The 13,603-nt window shown below is 42.8% G+C and overlaps 1 protein-coding gene across 1 annotated transcript in view; it reads right to left on the bottom strand.

The window, feature by feature from the left end:
* Positions 1 to 3,499: 3,499 nt before the first annotated feature.
* The window catches only part of LOC142786874 (uncharacterized), a 123,577-nt gene continuing 113,473 nt past the window's right edge, over positions 3,500 to 13,603 (bottom strand). The window contains exon 6 of the mRNA XM_075884573.1: positions 3,500 to 3,511. Coding sequence (XP_075740688.1) covers positions 3,500 to 3,511 — 12 coding nt within the window. The remainder of the gene's footprint in view (positions 3,512 to 13,603) is intronic.

The raw sequence follows: 13,603 nt of genomic DNA, 5'->3' as shown, positions 1-13,603 counted from the left end.
CTCCACAACTAGAAACTCAACAACTAGAAACTCCACAACTAGAGACTCCACAACTACAAACTCCACAACTCGAAATTTCACAACTAGAACCTCTGCAACTAGAAACTCCGACTAGAAACTCCACAACTAGAGACTCCACAACTAGAGACTCCACAACTAGAGACTCGACAACTAGACACTCCGCAACTGGAAACTCCAGAACTAGAAACTCCACAACTAGAAACTGCGCAACTAGAAACTCCACGACTAGAAACTCCACAACTAGAACCTCCACAACTAGAAACTCCGCAACTAGAAACTCCACAACTAGAAACTTCCCAACTTGAAACTCCACAACTAGAAATTCCACAACTAGAAACTCCACAACTAGAAACTCCAGAACTTGAAACTCCACAACTAGAAACTTCACAACTAGAAACTCCGCATCTGGAAACTCCGATTACAAACAACACAACTAGAAACTCCACAACTAGAGACTTCTCAACTAGAGACCTGTCAACTAGTGACTCCACAACCAGAAACTCCGCAACTAGAAACTCCACAACTAGAAACTCCACAACTAGAGACTCCGCAATTGAACCTCCGCAACTAGAAACTCCACAACTAGAAACTCAACAACCAGAAACTCCACAACTAGAGACTCCACAACTACAAACTCCACAACTAGAAATTTCACAACTAGAAACTCTGCAACTAGAAACTCCGACTAGAAACTCCACAACTAGAGACTCCACAACTAGAGACTCGACAACTAGACACTCCGCAACTGGAAACTCCAGAACTAGAAACTCCACAACTAGAAACTGCGCAACTACAAACTCCACGACTAGAAACTCCACAACTAGAACCTCCACAACTAGAAACTCCGTAACTAGAAACTCCACAACTAGAAACTCCACAACTTGAAACTCCACAACTAGAAATTCCACAACTAGAAACTCCACAACTAGAAACTCCGCAACTAGAAACTCCGATTTCAAACTGCACAACCAGGGACTCCACAACTACAGACTCCACAACTAGAGACTCCACAACCAGAAACTCCGCAACCAGAAAATCCACAACTGGAAACTCCACAACTAGAAACTCCACAACTAGAGACTCCACAATTGAACCTCCGCAACTAGAAACTCAACAACTAGAAACTCAACAACTAGAAACTCCACAACTAGACACTCCACAACTAGAAACTCCACAACTAGAAATTTCCCAACTAGAAACTCTGCAACAAGAAACTCCGACTAGAAACTTCACAACTAGAGGCTCCACAACTAGAGACTCGACAAGTAGATACTCCTCAACTGGAAACTCCAGAACTAGAAACTCCACAACTAGAAACTGCTCAACTAGAATTTCCACGACTAGAAACTCCACAACTAGAATCTCCACAACTAGAAATTCCACAACTAGAAACTCCACAATCAGAAACTCCGCAACTTGAAACTCCACAACTGGAAACTCCACAACTAGAAACTTCACAACTAGAAACTCCGCATCTAGAAACTCCGATTACAAATGGCACAACTAGAAACTCCACAACTAGAGACTTCTCAACTAGTGACTCCACAACCAGAAACTTCGCAACTAGAAACTCCACAACTGGAAACTCCACAACTAGAAACTCCACAACTAGAGACTCCGCAATTTAACATCCACAACTAGAAACTCCACAACTAGAAACTCAACAACTAGAAACTCCACAACTAGAGACCCCACAACTAGAAACTCCACAACTAGAAATTTCACAACCAGAAACTCTGCAACAAGAAACTCCGACTAGAAACTCCACAACTAGAGACTCCACAACTAGAGACTCGACAACTAGATACTCCACAACTGGAAACTCCAGAACTAGAAACTCCCCAACTAGAAACTGCGCAACTAGAAACTCCACGACTAGAAACTCCACAACTAGACCCTCCATAACTAGAGCCTCCACAACCAGAAACTCCGCAACTAGAAAATCCACAACTGGAAACTCCACAACTAGAAACTCCACAACAAGAGACTCCGCAACTGAACCTCCGCAACTAGAAACTCCACAACTAGAAACTCAACAACTAGAAACTCCACAACTAGAGACTCCACAACTACAAACTCCACAACTCGAAATTTCACAACTAGAACCTCTGCAACTAGAAACTCCGACTAGAAACTCCACAACTAGAGACTCCACAACTAGAGACTCCACAACTAGAGACTCGACAACTAGACACTCCGCAACTGGAAACTCCAGAACTAGAAACTCCACAACTAGAAACTGCGCAACTAGAAACTCCACGACTAGAAACTCCACAACTAGAACCTCCACAACTAGAAACTCCGCAACTAGAAACTCCACAACTAGAAACTCCCCAACTTGAAACTCCACAACTAGAAATTCCACAACTAGAAACTCTACAACTAGAAACTCCAGAACTTGAAACTCCACAACTAGAAACTTCACAACTAGAAACTCCGCATCTGGAAACTCCGATTACAAACAACACAACTAGAAACTCCACAACTAGAGACTTCTCAACTAGAGACCTGTCAACTAGTGACTCCACAACCAGAAACTCCGCAACTAGAAACTCCACAACTAGAAACTCCACAACTAGAGACTCCGCAATTGAACCTCCGCAACTAGAAACTCCACAACTAGAAACTCAACAACCAGAAACTCCACAACTAGAGACTCCACAACTACAAACTCCACAACTAGAAATTTCACAACTAGAAACTCTGCAAGAAGAAACCCCGACTAGAAACTCCACAACTAGAGACTCCACAATTAGAGACTCGACAACTAGATACTCTGCAACTGGAAACTCCAGAACTAGAAACTCCAGAACTTGAAACTCCACAACTAGAAACTCGACAAATAGGAACTCCACAACTAGAAACTCCGCAACTAGAAACTCCACAACTAGAGACTCCACAACCAGAAACTCCGCAACTAGAAACTCCACAACTGGAAACTCCACAACTAGAAACTCCACAACAAGAGACTCCGCAACTGAACCTCCGCAACTAGAAACTCCACAACTAGAAACTCAACAACTAGAAACTCCACAACTAGAGACTCCACAACTACAAACTCCACAACTCGAAATTTCACAACTAGAACCTCTGCAACTAGAAACTCCGACTAGAAACTCCACAACTAGAGACTCCACAACTAGAGACTCCACAACTAGAGACTCGACAACTAGACACTCCGCAACTGGAAACTCCAGAACTAGAAACTCCACAACTAGAAACTGCGCAACTAGAAACTCCACGACTAGAAACTCCACAACTAGAACCTCCACAACTAGAAACTCCGCAACTAGAAACTCCACAACTAGAAACTCCCCAACTTGAAACTCCACAACTAGAAATTCCACAACTAGAAACTCCACAACTAGAAACTCCAGAACTTGAAACTCCACAACTAGAAACTTCACAACTAGAAACTCCGCATCTGGAAACTCCGATTACAAACAACACAACTAGAAACTCCACAACTAGAGACTTCTCAACTAGAGACCTGTCAAATAGTGACTCCACAACTAGAAACTCCACAACTAGAAACTCAACAACTAGAAACTCTACAGCTAGAAACTCCACGACTAGAAAGTCCACAACTAGAAACTCCGACTAGAAACTCCACAACTAGAGACTCCACCATTAGAGACTCGACAACTAGAGACTCCACAACTCGAAATTTCACAACTAGAACCTCTGCAACTAGAAACTCCGACAAGAAACTCCACAACTAGAGACTCCACAACTAGAGACTCGACAACTAGACACTCCGCAACTGGAAACTCCAGAACTAGAAACTCCACAACTAGAAACTGCGCAACTAGAAACTCCACGACTAGAAACTCCACAACTAGAACCTCCACAACTATAAACTCCGCAACTAGAAACTCCACAACTAGAAACTCCCCAACTTGAAACTCCACAACTAGAAATTCCACAACTAGAAACTCCACAACTAGAAACTCCAGAACTTGAAACTCCACAACTAGAAACTTCACAACTAGAAACTCCGCATCTAGAAACTCCGATTACACACTGCACAACTAGAAACTCCACAACTAGAGACTTCTCAACTAGTGACTCCACAACCAGAAACTCCGCAACTAGAAACTCCACAACTGGAAACTCCACAACTAGAAACTCCACAACTAGAGACTCCGCAATTGAACATCCACAACTAGAAACTCCACAACTAGAAACTCAACAACTAGAAACTCCACAACTAGAGACTCCACGACTAGAAACTCCACAACTAGAAATTTCACAACTAGAAACTCTGCAACAAGAAACTCCGACTAGAAACTCCACAACTAGAGACTCCACAACTAGATACTCGACAACTAGATACTCCGCAACTGGAAACTCCACAACTAGAAACTGCGCAACTAGAAACTCCACGACTAGAAACTCCACAACTAGAACCTCCATAACTAGAGCCTCCACCACCAGAAACTCCACAACTAGATACTCCACAACTAGAGACTCTACAACTGGAAACTCCACAACTGGAAACTCCACAACTAGAAACTCCACAACTACAAATTCCACAACTAGAAACTCCACAATCAGAAACTCCACAACTGGAAACTCCACAACTAGAAACTCCACAACTAGAGACGACGCAAATGAAACTCCGACACTAGAAACTCTGCAACTAGAAACTCAACAACTAGTAACTCAACAACTAGGAACTCCACAACTAGACTTCTCAACTAGAAACTTCACAACTAGAAACTCTGCAACCAGAAACTCCACAGCTACACACTCCGCAACTAGAAACTCCACAAGTAGGAACACCGACTTCAAACTCCACAACTAGAGACTCCACAACTAGAAACTCAACAACTAGAAACTCTACAGCTAGAAACTCCACGACTAGAAAGTCCACAACTAGAAACTCCGACTAGAAACTCCACAACTAGAGACTCCACCATTAGAGACTCGACTACTAGAGACTCCACAACTAGAAACTCCGAAATTAGAAACTTGACAACTAGAAACTCCACAACAAGAACCTCCACAACTAAAAACTCTGCCACTAGAAACTCCACAACTAGAAACTCCAGAACTTGAAACTCCACAACTAGAAACTTCACAACTAGAAACTCCGCATCTAGAAACTCCGATTACACACTGCACAACTAGAAACTCCACAACTAAAGACTTCTCAACTAGTGACTCCACAACCAGAAACTCCGCAACTAGAAACTCCACAACTGGAAACTCCACAACTAGAAACTCCACAACTAGAGACTCCGCAATTTAACATCCACAAGTAGAAACTCCACAACTAGAAACTCAACAACTAGAAACTCCACAACTAGAGACCCCACAACTAGAAACTCCACAACTAGAAATTTCACAACCAGAAACTCTGCAAGAAGAAACCCCGACTAGAAACTCCACAACTAGAGACTCCACAATTAGAGACTCGACAACTAGATACTCTGCAACTGGAAACTCCAGAACTAGAAACTCCAGAACTTGAAACTCCACAACTAGAAACTCGACAAATAGGAACTCCACAACTAGAAACTCCGCAACTAGAAACTCCACAACTAGAGACTCCACAACCAGAAACTCCGCAACTAGAAACTCCACAACTGGAAACTCCACAACTAGAAACTCCACAACAAGAGACTCCGCAACTGAACCTCCGCAACTAGAAACTCCACAACTAGAAACTCAACAACTAGAAACTCCACAACTAGAGACTCCACAACTACAAACTCCACAACTCGAAATTTCACAACTAGAACCTCTGCAACTAGAAACTCCGACTAGAAACTCCACAACTAGAGACTCCACAACTAGAGACTCCACAACTAGAGACTCGACAACTAGACACTCCGCAACTGGAAACTCCAGAACTAGAAACTCCACAACTAGAAACTGCGCAACTAGAAACTCCACGACTAGAAACTCCACAACTAGAACCTCCACAACTAGAAACTCCGCAACTAGAAACTCCACAACTAGAAACTTCCCAACTTGAAACTCCACAACTAGAAATTCCACAACTAGAAACTCCACAACTAGAAACTCCAGAACTTGAAACTCCACAACTAGAAACTTCACAACTAGAAACTCCGCATCTGGAAACTCCGATTACAAACAACACAACTAGAAACTCCACAACTAGAGACTTCTCAACTAGAGACCTGTCAACTAGTGACTCCACAACCAGAAACTCCGCAACTAGAAACTCCACAACTAGAAACTCCACAACTAGAGACTCCGCAATTGAACCTCCGCAACTAGAAACTCCACAACTAGAAACTCAACAACCAGAAACTCCACAACTAGAGACTCCACAACTACAAACTCCACAACTAGAAATTTCACAACTAGAAACTCTGCAACTAGAAACTCCGACTAGAAACTCCACAACTAGAGACTCCACAACTAGAGACTCGACAACTAGACACTCCGCAACTGGAAACTCCAGAACTAGAAACTCCACAACTAGAAACTGCGCAACTACAAACTCCACGACTAGAAACTCCACAACTAGAACCTCCACAACTAGAAACTCCGTAACTAGAAACTCCACAACTAGAAACTCCACAACTTGAAACTCCACAACTAGAAATTCCACAACTAGAAACTCCACAACTAGAAACTCCGCAACTAGAAACTCCGATTTCAAACTGCACAACCAGGGACTCCACAACTACAGACTCCACAACTAGAGACTCCACAACCAGAAACTCCGCAACCAGAAAATCCACAACTGGAAACTCCACAACTAGAAACTCCACAACTAGAGACTCCACAATTGAACCTCCGCAACTAGAAACTCAACAACTAGAAACTCAACAACTAGAAACTCCACAACTAGACACTCCACAACTAGAAACTCCACAACTAGAAATTTCCCAACTAGAAACTCTGCAACAAGAAACTCCGACTAGAAACTTCACAACTAGAGGCTCCACAACTAGAGACTCGACAAGTAGATACTCCTCAACTGGAAACTCCAGAACTAGAAACTCCACAACTAGAAACTGCTCAACTAGAATTTCCACGACTAGAAACTCCACAACTAGAATCTCCACAACTAGAAATTCCACAACTAGAAACTCCACAATCAGAAACTCCGCAACTTGAAACTCCACAACTGGAAACTCCACAACTAGAAACTTCACAACTAGAAACTCCGCATCTAGAAACTCCGATTACAAATGGCACAACTAGAAACTCCACAACTAGAGACTTCTCAACTAGTGACTCCACAACCAGAAACTTCGCAACTAGAAACTCCAAAACTGGAAACTCCACAACTAGAAACTCCACAACTAGAGACTCCGCAATTTAACATCCACAACTAGAAACTCCACAACTAGAAACTCAACAACTAGAAACTCCACAACTAGAGACCCCACAACTAGAAACTCCACAACTAGAAATTTCACAACCAGAAACTCTGCAACAAGAAACTCCGACTAGAAACTCCACAACTAGAGACTCCACAACTAGAGACTCGACAACTAGATACTCCACAACTGGAAACTCCAGAACTAGAAACTCCCCAACTAGAAACTGCGCAACTAGAAACTCCACGACTAGAAACTCCACAACTAGACCCTCCATAACTAGAGCCTCCACAACCAGAAACTCCGCAACTAGAAAATCCACAACTGGAAACTCCACAACTAGAAACTCCACAACAAGAGACTCCGCAACTGAACCTCCGCAACTAGAAACTCCACAACTAGAAACTCAACAACTAGAAACTCCACAACTAGAGACTCCACAACTACAAACTCCACAACTCGAAATTTCACAACTAGAACCTCTGCAACTAGAAACTCCGACTAGAAACTCCACAACTAGAGACTCCACAACTAGAGACTCCACAACTAGAGACTCGACAACTAGACACTCCGCAACTGGAAACTCCAGAACTAGAAACTCCACAACTAGAAACTGCGCAACTAGAAACTCCACGACTAGAAACTCCACAACTAGAACCTCCACAACTAGAAACTCCGCAACTAGAAACTCCACAACTAGAAACTCCCCAACTTGAAACTCCACAACTAGAAATTCCACAACTAGAAACTCCACAACTAGAAACTCCAGAACTTGAAACTCCACAACTAGAAACTTCACAACTAGAAACTCCGCATCTGGAAACTCCGATTACAAACAACACAACTAGAAACTCCACAACTAGAGACTTCTCAACTAGAGACCTGTCAACTAGTGACTCCACAACCAGAAACTCCGCAACTAGAAACTCCACAACTAGAAACTCCACAACTAGAGACTCCGCAATTGAACATCCACAAGTAGAAACTCCACAACTAGAAACTCAACAACCAGAAACTCCACAACTAGAGACTCCACAACTACAAACTCCACAACTAGAAATTTCACAACTAGAAACTCTGCAAGAAGAAACCCCGACTAGAAACTCCACAACTAGAGACTCCACAATTAGAGACTCGACAACTAGATACTCTGCAACTGGAAACTCCAGAACTAGAAACTCCAGAACTTGAAACTCCACAACTAGAAACTCGACAAATAGGAACTCCACAACTAGAAACTCCGCAACTAGAAACTCCACAACTAGAGACTCCACAACCAGAAACTCCGCAACTAGAAACTCCACAACTGGAAACTCCACAACTAGAAACTCCACAACAAGAGACTCCGCAACTGAACCTCCGCAACTAGAAACTCCACAACTAGAAACTCAACAACTAGAAACTCCACAACTAGAGACTCCACAACTACAAACTCCACAACTCGAAATTTCACAACTAGAACCTCTGCAACTAGAAACTCCGACTAGAAACTCCACAACTAGAGACTCCACAACTAGAGACTCCACAACTAGAGACTCGACAACTAGACACTCCGCAACTGGAAACTCCAGAACTAGAAACTCCACAACTAGAAACTGCGCAACTAGAAACTCCACGACTAGAAACTCCACAACTAGAACCTCCACAACTAGAAACTCCGCAACTAGAAACTCCACAACTAGAAACTCCCCAACTTGAAACTCCACAACTAGAAATTCCACAACTAGAAACTCCACAACTAGAAACTCCAGAACTTGAAACTCCACAACTAGAAACTTCACAACTAGAAACTCCGCATCTGGAAACTCCGATTACAAACAACACAACTAGAAACTCCACAACTAGAGACTTCTCAACTAGAGACCTGTCAACTAGTGACTCCACAACCAGAAACTCCGCAACTAGAAACTCCACAACTAGAAACTCCACAACTAGAGACTCCGCAATTGAACCTCCGCAACTAGAAACTCCACAACTAGAAACTCAACAACCAGAAACTCCACAACTAGAGACTCCACAACTACAAACTCCACAACTAGAAATTTCACAACTAGAAACTCTGCAACTAGAAACTCCGACTAGAAACTCCACAACTAGAGACTCCACAACTAGAGACTCGACAACTAGACACTCCGCAACTGGAAACTCCAGAACTAGAAACTCCACAACTAGAAACTGCGCAACTACAAACTCCACGACTAGAAACTCCACAACTAGAACCTCCACAACTAGAAACTCCGTAACTAGAAACTCCACAACTAGAAACTCCACAACTTGAAACTCCACAACTAGAAATTCCACAACTAGAAACTCCACAACTAGAAACTCCGCAACTAGAAACTCCGATTTCAAACTGCACAACCAGGGACTCCACAACTACAGACTCCACAACTAGAGACTCCACAACCAGAAACTCCGCCACCAGAAAATCCACAACTGGAAACTCCACAACTAGAAACTCCACATCTAGAGACTCCACAATTGAACCTCCGCAACTAGAAACTCAACAACTAGAAACTCAACAACTAGAAACTCCACAACTAGACACTCCACAACTAGAAACTCCACAACTAGAAATTTCCCAACTAGAAACTCTGCAACAAGAAACTCCGACTAGAAACTTCACAACTAGAGGCTCCACAACTAGAGACTCGACAAGTAGATACTCCTCAACTGGAAACTCCAGAACTAGAAACTCCACAACTAGAAACTGCTCAACTAGAATTTCCACGACTAGAAACTCCACAACTAGAATCTCCACAACTAGAAATTCCACAACTAGAAACTCCACAATCAGAAACTCCGCAACTTGAAACTCCACAACTGGAAACTCCACAACTAGAAACTTCACAACTAGAAACTCCGCATCTAGAAACTCCGATTACAAATGGCACAACTAGAAACTCCACAACTAGAGACTTCTCAACTAGTGACTCCACAACCAGAAACTTCGCAACTAGAAACTCCACAACTGGAAACTCCACAACTAGAAACTCCACAACTAGAGACTCCGCAATTTAACATCCACAACTAGAAACTCCACAACTAGAAACTCAACAACTAGAAACTCCACAACTAGAGACCCCACAACTAGAAACTCCACAACTAGAAATTTCACAACCAGAAACTCTGCAACAAGAAACTCCGACTAGAAACTCCACAACTAGAGACTCCACAACTAGAGACTCGACAACTAGATACTCCACAACTGGAAACTCCAGAACTAGAAACTCCCCAACTAGAAACTGCGCAACTAGAAACTCCACGACTAGAAACTCCACAACTAGACCCTCCATAACTAGAGCCTCCACAACCAGAAACTCCGCAACTAGAAAATCCACAACTGGAAACTCCACAACTAGAAACTCCACAACAAGAGACTCCGCAACTGAACCTCCGCAACTAGAAACTCCACAACTAGAAACTCAACAACTAGAAACTCCACAACTAGAGACTCCACAACTACAAACTCCACAACTCGAAATTTCACAACTAGAACCTCTGCAACTAGAAACTCCGACTAGAAACTCCACAACTAGAGACTCCACAACTAGAGACTCCACAACTAGAGACTCGACAACTAGACACTCCGCAACTGGAAACTCCAGAACTAGAAACTCCACAACTAGAAACTGCGCAACTAGAAACTCCACGACTAGAAACTCCACAACTAGAACCTCCACAACTAGAAACTCCGCAACTAGAAACTCCACAACTAGAAACTCCCCAACTTGAAACTCCACAACTAGAAATTCCACAACTAGAAACTCCACAACTAGAAACTCCAGAACTTGAAACTCCACAACTAGAAACTTCACAACTAGAAACTCCGCATCTGGAAACTCCGATTACAAACAACACAACTAGAAACTCCACAACTAGAGACTTCTCAACTAGAGACCTGTCAACTAGTGACTCCACAACCAGAAACTCCGCAACTAGAAACTCCACAACTAGAAACTCCACAACTAGAGACTCCGCAATTGAACCTCCGCAACTAGAAACTCCACAACTAGAAACTCAACAACCAGAAACTCCACAACTAGAGACTCCACAACTACAAACTCCACAACTAGAAATTTCACAACTAGAAACTCTGCAAGAAGAAACCCCGACTAGAAACTCCACAACTAGAGACTCCACAATTAGAGACTCGACAACTAGATACTCTGCAACTGGAAACTCCAGAACTAGAAACTCCAGAACTTGAAACTCCACAACTAGAAACTCGACAAATAGGAACTCCACAACTAGAAACTCCGCAACTAGAAACTCCACAACTAGAGACTCCACAACCAGAAACTCCGCAACTAGAAACTCCACAACTGGAAACTCCACAACTAGAAACTCCACAACAAGAGACTCCGCAACTGAACCTCCGCAACTAGAAACTCCACAACTAGAAACTCAACAACTAGAAACTCCACAACTAGAGACTCCACAACTACAAACTCCACAACTCGAAATTTCACAACTAGAACCTCTGCAACTAGAAACTCCGACTAGAAACTCCACAACTAGAGACTCCACAACTAGAGACTCCACAACTAGAGACTCGACAACTAGACACTCCGCAACTGGAAACTCCAGAACTAGAAACTCCACAACTAGAAACTGCGCAACTAGAAACTCCACGACTAGAAACTCCACAACTAGAACCTCCACAACTAGAAACTCCGCAACTAGAAACTCCACAACTAGAAACTCCCCAACTTGAAACTCCACAACTAGAAATTCCACAACTAGAAACTCCACAACTAGAAACTCCAGAACTTGAAACTCCACAACTAGAAACTTCACAACTAGAAACTCCGCATCTGGAAACTCCGATTACAAACAACACAACTAGAAACTCCACAACTAGAGACTTCTCAACTAGAGACCTGTCAACTAGTGACTCCACAACCAGAAACTCCGCAACTAGAAACTCCACAACTAGAAACTCCACAACTAGAGACTCCGCAATTGAACCTCCGCAACTAGAAACTCCACAACTAGAAACTCAACAACCAGAAACTCCACAACTAGAGACTCCACAACTACAAACTCCACAACTAGAAATTTCACAACTAGAAACTCTGCAACTAGAAACTCCGACTAGAAACTCCACAACTAGAGACTCCACAACTAGAGACTCGACAACTAGACACTCCGCAACTGGAAACTCCAGAACTAGAAACTCCACAACTAGAAACTGCGCAACTACAAACTCCACGACTAGAAACTCCACAACTAGAACCTCCACAACTAGAAACTCCGTAACTAGAAACTCCACAACTAGAAACTCCACAACTTGAAACTCCACAACTAGAAATTCCACAACTAGAAACTCGACAACTAGAAACTCCGCAACTAGAAACTCCGATTTCAAACTGCACAACCAGGGACTCCACAACTACAGACTCCACAACTAGAGACTCCACAACCAGAAACTCCGCAACCAGAAAATCCACAACTGGAAACTCCACAACTAGAAACTCCACATCTAGAGACTCCACAATTGAACCTCCGCAACTAGAAACTCAACAACTAGAAACTCAACAACTAGAAACTCCACAACTAGACACTCCACAACTAGAAACTCCACAACTAGAAATTTCCCAACTAGAAACTCTGCAACAAGAAACTCCGACTAGAAACTTCACAACTAGAGGCTCGACAACTAGAGACTCGACAAGTAGATACTCCTCAACTGGAAACTCCAGAACTAGAAACTCCACAACTAGAAACTGCTCAACTAGAATTTCCACGACTAGAAACTCCACAACTAGAATCTCCACAACTAGAAATTCCACAACTAGAAACTCCACAATCAGAAACTCCGCAACTTGAAACTCCACAACTGGAAACTCCACAACTAGAAACTTCACAACTAGAAACTCCGCATCTAGAAACTCCGATTACAAATGGCACAACTAGAAACTCCACAACTAGAGACTTCTCAACTAGTGACTCCACAACCAGAAACTTCGCAACTAGAAACTCCACAACTGGAAACTCCACAACTAGAAACTCCACAACTAGAGACTCCGCAATTTAACATCCACAACTAGAAACTCCACAACTAGAAACTCAACAACTAGAAACTCCACAACTAGAGACCCCACAACTAGAAACTCCACAACTAGAAATTTCACAACCAGAAACTCTGCAACAAGAAACTCCGACTAGAAACTCCACAACTAGAGACTCCACAACTAGAGACTCGACAACTAGATACTCCACAACTGGAAACTCCAGAACTAGAAACTCCCCAACTAGAAACTGCGCAACTAGAA

Source organism: Rhipicephalus microplus, unplaced genomic scaffold (assembly GCF_043290135.1).
Source record: "Rhipicephalus microplus isolate Deutch F79 unplaced genomic scaffold, USDA_Rmic scaffold_35, whole genome shotgun sequence".
Taxonomy (NCBI): domain Eukaryota; kingdom Metazoa; phylum Arthropoda; class Arachnida; order Ixodida; family Ixodidae; genus Rhipicephalus; species Rhipicephalus microplus.
Note: the sequence above shows the minus strand (reverse complement) of the source record. Positions and strands in the feature narration are given on the sequence as shown.